The sequence below is a fragment of the Lipotes vexillifer genome, unplaced genomic scaffold (genome assembly GCF_000442215.2).
Source record: "Lipotes vexillifer unplaced genomic scaffold, Lipotes_vexillifer_v1.1 scaffold84, whole genome shotgun sequence".
Lineage (NCBI taxonomy): Eukaryota > Metazoa > Chordata > Mammalia > Artiodactyla > Lipotidae > Lipotes > Lipotes vexillifer.
Window position 1 is genome coordinate 1,009,474 of NW_006783414.1, and position 7,602 is coordinate 1,017,075.

The 7,602-nt window shown below is 45.7% G+C and overlaps 1 protein-coding gene across 1 annotated transcript in view; it reads left to right on the forward strand.

Moving 5' to 3' along the window:
• Window positions 1-7,602, forward strand: part of FER1L6 (fer-1 like family member 6) — a 128,780-nt gene that overhangs the window by 84,807 nt on the left and 36,371 nt on the right. The window contains exons 24-27 of the mRNA XM_007456067.1: window positions 110-290; window positions 3,157-3,374; window positions 5,071-5,193; window positions 6,427-6,466. Of these exons, the coding sequence (XP_007456129.1) occupies window positions 110-290; window positions 3,157-3,374; window positions 5,071-5,193; window positions 6,427-6,466 (562 nt within the window). The remainder of the gene's footprint in view (window positions 1-109; window positions 291-3,156; window positions 3,375-5,070; window positions 5,194-6,426; window positions 6,467-7,602) is intronic.

Genomic DNA, 7,602 nt, shown 5'->3' on the forward strand with positions numbered 1-7,602 from the left:
AAAGGACAGGCAGGGACAGAGGAAGGATGGGTGCCTGGCTTGCTTTGGTCCTACACCCAGACAGGTCAGCCCAGGCAGTGCCCCACTTCACCCCAGCCTCTCCCTGCAGGAGCTGCCTGAGAATGAGCTTCTGCACCCACCCCTGAGCATCTGCGTGGTGGACTGGAGAGCCTTTGGGAGGAGCACCCTTGTGGGCACCTACACCATCAACTGCTTGAAACAGTTTTTGTGTAAATCCAGGGAGCCCCTTGCCCTCACCTCACAGGTGGATGGAGCCCAAGTTGTGCAAGGTAGGAAGCTCCTTCTAGATTCTAGTGCTGTGGGCTACAAAACCGTGGTGCCTGCAGGATCTTTCTGAAGAATTTCCTGCGGTCCCCTCTACTTCTTTTATTTTTTTATTTTTTTATTTTTTATTTTTGGCTGCGTTGGGTCTTTGTTGCTGTGCGGGGCTTTTCTCTAGTTGCGGCAAGCAGGGGCTACTCTTCATTGTGGTGAGCGGGCTTCTCATTGCGGTGGCTTCTCTTGTTGCGGAGCACAGGCTCTAGGTATGTGGGCTTCAGTAGTTGTGGCACATAGGCTCAGCAGTTGTGGCTCACGGGCTTAGTTGCTCCGCGGCTTGTGGGATCTTCCCGGACCAGGGCTCGAACCCGTGTCCCCTGCGTTGGCAGGCAGATTCTTAACCACTGTGCCACCAGGGAAGCCCCCCATCTACTTCTTAGCTGCCTCGTTCTGACTTTAAGCTTGACATCAGTGTCAATTCCTCCAAGAAGTCTTCTTTGAATGTGACTTAAGCTCCCTCCTGCCCCTATACCCTGACATTTTTCTTTGCTTGATGTTACTGTAATTTCTTCTGTTTTGGATTTCAGGTGCAGAGTCGAGTTAATTACGCTTCTCACTTCACGCTGTACAATCATCACTCGTCTGTGCAAGGCTTCTGTCTCATTATATCCACTGCCGCCCATGCCTTATTCCCAGTCTCCTCCCCACTGCGGGCCCCGCCTCTGCTGATGCTTGTAAAATTTAAATCTAAATTTAAATCTGCTGTGGGTACTTTCCCTTCTTACCATGACCTGCTGCATCTACCCTACTTTGCTTTTGTTTTCCCCTCACATTGGACCACTGGGCTGTCTCCAACTCCCCAATTCCACAAAAAATGTTGTGATGAACATGCTGTGTGTGTTTGCTGAGGGAGAATCCTGTGTGGGATTTTCTTTGGCATATACACCCAGGAGTGAGATTACTGGCTCGCAAGGAATGTGTACATGTAATTTCATTAAGTACTTCCCTTGGGTGCTCCAGAGAGCTGTACTGATTTGCACCAGTCTATACCAGTCTACACCAGTCTATATCAGTCTACACCAGTCTATACCAGTCTACACCAGTCTACACCAGTCTACACCAGTCTATACCAGTCTACACCAGTCTGTATTCCCGCCATTACTGCTCTAAAGTCCCATTTCCCTCCTCCTCAACAGCACCTGCTATTATCCAGCTTTCTGAGTTTTTGTTTCATTTTGTTTGGTGTTTGGTGTTTGCCACTCAGATGGATAGAAAGTCGTATCTAATTTTAATTTTAGCTTGGATTTCTCTGAGTACTACTGAGTTTGCACATTTCTTCATATGCTTGTTGCCACCTTGATTTTCCCTACTGTGATTTTCCTGCTCATACACTTTGCCCATGTTTTATGTGTTTCCTTTAATTTTCTTTTTTGTATATTTTAGATGTTAATATCCTGTAGATTATTGATACTGGTCATATCTTCCCCTAATCTGATAACTGCTAATCTTGTCTATACTTCTCACCTTTGAGCAGAAATTCTTAATTTTGATGTAATCATATCCATCTGAATTTTAAACTTTATGGTTTATTCTTTTAGACTCTTGTTTAAGAAACCCTCTCTCACCCCTTGGTCACAAAGATCTTATATTTTCATGTGTCAGTGTTATGTTTTTATATTTTACACTTAGATCTTTAATCGAAGTAAAGATCTTTAAAGGGTTTAAGGTAGGGATCCAGCTACGTTTATCTCCATAGAGTACATCATTTTCTTTCCCCCAGAGTCTACTAACTTTCCCCATTGATTTGTCCTGTCATCTTTTTCATAAATCAAATTGGCATACGCCCCCAAGTCCATTTCTAAGCTTTCTATTCTGTCCCACTGATCTCTCCATCTCTGTGCCCAGGACAGAGTAGGTGCCTATTAAGTGTTTGTTGGGTTGAATTTGCTATTGAAAAGTCAGCAGTAACATGAAGGCCATGGCAGAAATGGAAGCTCCTGATTGGGCAGTGCTCCTCAGTACTGAATTCTACAGCACAAATGGAGAAAAGAGGACCCGTGACATGGACCAGCTGTTCAGTTAAAAATCTCATAAAGTCCAGGGACATAGCCTTGCTCCCTCTCGTGCACATGGACTCGGGTGCCCAGAGTTCTGCCAATGCTTGGGGAGTACACAGACTGCTGCAGCCTCCAAGGTTTCCCCTGGTTAACACACTGGGGGAAGGCAATCAACACAGAGGACCTGTGTCCTAAACCTTGATAAACACGATTCCTATGACCACAGTTATTTAAAACTACTCTGAGGAATCAATAATAAGTACAGTCATTTGTTGAGTACCTATTATGCCCCAGACACCTTACATCATGAGGTCTTTTATCTCCCAATAACATGGGTATTTTTACTCTCATTTTATAAATATGGAAAGTGAGGTTCGGAGATGTTAGAAACTTGTCATATTTGAATCCAGATCTCTGTCTGATTCCCAATATGAGGTCCCTGAAATGATCACCCTGTATTGTAGCCCAGTTGCCTGACCCAATGTACTTTCTTTTTTTAAGAAAAAACTTATTTGTTTATTTATGGCTGCCTTGGGTCTTTGTTGCTGCGCACGGGCTTTCTCTAGTTGCGGTGAGCAGGGGCTACTCTTCTTTGCGGTGAGCGGGCTTCTCATTGCGGTGGCTTCTCTTGTTGCAGAGCACAGGCTGTAGGTGCGTGGGCTTTAGTAGTTGTGGCGCACCGTCTTAGTTGCTCCGTGGCATGTGGGATCTTTGCGGACCAGAGCTCGAACCCGCGTCCCCTGCATTGGCAGGCAGATTCTTAACCACTGTACCACCAGGGAAGTCCTGACCCGATGTAATTTCATTTTGGCTATTTCAGATTCATTAATTTCCACTGAGCCTTCTGAGACCCCCAGCTCTGCTCAGGAGCTCCCAAGAGATCAAATCTTTGTGGACATTGGGCCGCCTCCCACAGTGGTACCCGACTTGGCCCAGGTTCAGGCAGCCAGCCTGGTTGATATCCCTGACCCATCCCCTATGCTGGAGACGGAACACAAACCTGCAGCCCAGGCGCCACCAAAAGGCGGAAAAGCTAAGGTTGGAATGTCATCCCTCTTCATATTTACAAGGCACATTAGAGTTTGCTCGGAGGTTTTAGGTACTAATCCTCCCACCTACTAGCTGTGTGACCATGGCAAGCAACTCCACATTTCTGAACATTAGTTTCTTCATCTGTAAAATGGGGACACCAATACCCACTTCACAGCATTGTCATAGAATCAGATAAGTCAGTGTATGTGAAATTAAAGTGCTAGTCAAATGTGACAGCAGTATTTAATTGAACAGAAACTCTTAATTCACTAGCTTGGAAAAACAGTGGTTTCCTCATCAAGGCTTATTCCACAAAAAACCTACTTTGTACAACATCACGTGGGACCAAAAAGATGCGTCTTCTGGTCTAAATAAAAGTGAGACTTATCCTCCGTTAGCTGAGATTCTGGGAGGGGAGATGGATAAGTACACAAGACCATAAAATGGGGACATGAGTAATCTTTTAAGTCATAGTTTTAAGTGCAAAATCCTGGTGTATCTAGCAACTGACTTAAAGAAGAAAGCACGTTTAAGAAAGTCCTAAGAGATGACCTGCCCAGCAAAATTGTAAAAGCTGAAATAAAAGGCACAGTATGGTAGATGAATGGCTATTTTCTCAGGCTCTTCCCATCTCATCCAGGCTCAGCGTGACTCTCTGACAGCCCACGGGGTTCTCTCCATCCCACCAGCATTGTACCTGCCACTTTATGTTGCAAATTTCAGTTTAAGTGTTTGTTGCCACCATAAAACTGTGGGCTTCACCAGGTCAAAGATGATTTTTTTTTTTTTTTTTTTTGCGGTATGCAGGCCTCTCACTGTTGTGGCCTCTCCCGTTGCGGAGCACAGGCTCCGGACGCGCAGGCTCAGCGGCCATGGCTCACGGGCCCAGCTGCTCTGCGGCATGTGGGATCTTCCCGGACCGGGGCACGAACCCGTGTCCCCTGCATCGGCAGGCGGACTCTCAACCACTGCGCCACCTGGGAAGCCCTCAAAGATGATTTTTAAAAATATCTCTGTATCCCCTGCACTTGATAGAGTGGCTGGCACATCGTAGATACCCGAGAGAGGTCTGAGAGCAAATGGATGATAAGTACACGATAAATTTGGCATGACACAACTCTCTCCCCAAATGCTTCCCTTCTGCCACGTATGCATCACACTGCTTCTCCTATCCCCCATCACTTACGTTGTAGGTGTCATTTATTTGCACCTGTTCAAATCAGAAGTGATGCTAAAGGGGGATTGTCTACCCATGTCACTTAATCCTCATGACAGTGAAGTGAGCAGGTATTATTGTTCCTAGTTGAGGAAACTGAGAATCATAAAATTTCTGTTTTTGTTTATATTACGTTTAGAGGCTAATTCCTTTTCTACTATATCACATTGTATCATGTAGCCTGCTTGTCTCCTCCGCTGAATTCGAAGCTTCCCAAAAGCAGGGATGATGTCTACCCCTTACATCCCCAGTGTCAACCACAAAATCTCATACCTGCTTGATAAATGTCAAATAAACTCATTAATGGATGACAGATTATTAAACTTTTATTTATTTAAGAGGGACAGAGAGCTGCAATCACAAAACCTGCTGACACCTCCATCCACTTCCCCGAGGGTACCTACATGTCCTCTTCCTTAGTAAACCACTTAGCCACCAGCATGCAGATCCTTGACACCTAACAATCCATCCTTCATCCCTTGCCAGGATTCCAGGAAACCTTCTCGGAAGTCTACTAAAAGGAGAACGAGGACCATAGCGGATGAATCTGCTGAAAACGTCATTGACTGGTGGTCGAAATATTATGCCTCCCTGAAGAAAGCACAGAAGGTAGATTCTCTCCTGGCTGTGACAGTCAAGGCTTCGATAAGAGCACAGCACCATTTACCACCCTCCCCCACCCCAAATACTGCATTGTCCCCTCTTTTAAATTCCGCTATAGGTAGGCCCTACTTGGGTGTGGTTCTGCTAACTGCTGAAGGGTTCAAAGACTGAAAGGACCAAGGGTCCAGAACTGCCAAATCCTCACTGTCTGGCTGGAGCTGGCCCTAGGACACAGACTCTGCTGTAAATGCTGGCAGGATGTGCAGTCTATCATGGCATCCAGGGAATCTGCCCACCTCAGGGAGGTCTAGCCAAGAGAAATGGGTCTCTGGACAGGTGGGCATCAGCGAAGGGGGCTTCAGGTTCTCCTGGAGATTCCAGGTCAAAGGGCTCCAGGTCTCCAGCAGATTTCTAAGTTCATATGGGAAATTATCAAAGTAAAGGCAGAGGTCTTGGCCTTAGCAAATGGGAATAATCAGCAAGGCCTCATGCACATGGAATAAGAAAGGGATTGAGTTATAAGGCCAGAGAACCAGTGGCGAGTGGGTCTGGAGGCTCAGGCAAGAGCTCAGTGGCTGAATCTGGTAAGACTTCTCATCCCTGAGTAAAAATGGAATGGAAAGTTATTCAGATGTTATCATCATATTTTACTGGGTAGCAACTCTTCTGATTCTTTATTTGGAAAGACCATAATTTCTTTATCTAGGACTATCCATGAATATTGACATATAGTTAAATAAACAAACTAAGTGTTAATCCCTGCTTCCAAACACCCTCGTTTTACTACAATGGACACTACCACTTCTGCTGAGTGTTCAGCCCTTTCCTCTTTCTCTGCTAACCTCCCCAGTCCCAGGACAAACCCAACAACCCAACATGCCAGCCCATAAAACTCATAGTTGCAGATTGAGGTGATACTCCAGGGATGTGGAAGAACAGTGGGGAGAGGGGTTGCTTTCCCAGCAGCTGAGAGGAGGCTGCACATAGAGGACGAGGACGTCTACAGTTTGGTGGCACTGGTTTTGGAGGTGTGGGCACCTCTTCTTTAGGGCAGGGCATCTCCCTGCACCTAAGTCCTAGGTCTTTACAGTGAGGCTTCATCTGGGGGCTACTGAGGACTGTTTGCATATTCTTTTAAAATGCAGAGGGCTGAGATAATTGAATTAGAACTGTTAGCAGTCAGGGTTAATAAATGAGACAAGACAGTGTCCATCATCTCGTCTCCCTCTTTTCTCAAAGGAAAAGGAGAGCAATTCCAAGGAGCAAACAGGCAACACAGGTGAGTGGCTCTTCTGGGGACATTGGAACATGCATTAAGGCTATGTGAGTGAGAAAATGATAAAATGGGAGCCATGGGCGCAACACTGGAGCCCAAAGCCCTCATTTCCCTAGTGAGGAAATAATCCCAGGAAGATGACAACACTTGAAAGAGGTCCCATAGCTGATTTGAGCTGGATGGAGACCAGATCCCAGGTCTGAGTTCAGTTGAGTGCTGAAATCGACCTTTGGCTCAAGTCCCTATGTTGACAGTCTTAATGCAGAAACAGCAGAGTAAAAATAGGAGCAAGCTGGGATGACAGGCCAAAGCCAGCATGATAAACTTTAATACAGGTGACCTGGATTTAGCTCCCAAAACTCAGTTGACAAGGTTTGGGTAGATCTGGTTTGGCAGAAGCTCAAATGAAGAGCCCTGGGATTTGAAATGACCACAAACTTGATGTAAGCCAACGGTAGGTCTTGGCCTAAAAACAACAGTAACACCAAGTGCTGTTTCAGGTGGCACAAAAAGTGAGAAAACCAGAGCCAAGCTCAGTTCCTCAGGCCACTCCTATTAGCATATTTAATTCTAAGACCAACCCCATGACATAAGCAATAGTATCTTGATTTGCAGATAGTAAAACAAAAGTAAGTAAGTACAAAGAGGCTGAGTAACTTGCCCAGGTTTATGCAGCTAGAAAACAGTGGAGCTTGGGTGATTTTTCTCCAGCATCTGCTCCTAAAAAATCACTGAATAATCTAAGGACATTTGTGACATTGTGTTAGACCCTTAGCATATTTGAGCCTGAGGTTGTTGAACTAGATGATTCTCAAGTTCCTAAACAGACCTGAGAGGGAAGGTGTCTAAAGCTTTGGTGTCACTCCATCCTGGGTCTGTTCTTTGCTAGCTGGGTGACTGGGCAAATTACTTACCCTCTCTGTGCCTAGCTCAATGAATTCTTGCATATGGCAGGGAAGGCCAACACATTGCCAGCCCCAGGGCATCCACTGACACTGCACTGCTGCATAAGTAGTATCTCCTCTGCTCCTTCAGTGCAGTCTGCAGGGCTATGTGCAAAAATCCTACAGTGAAATGTTACTATTTCTTTCTTAAAAGAAGGGTCATGACACATGCCAGAGCAAAGGGAAAGATGGAGC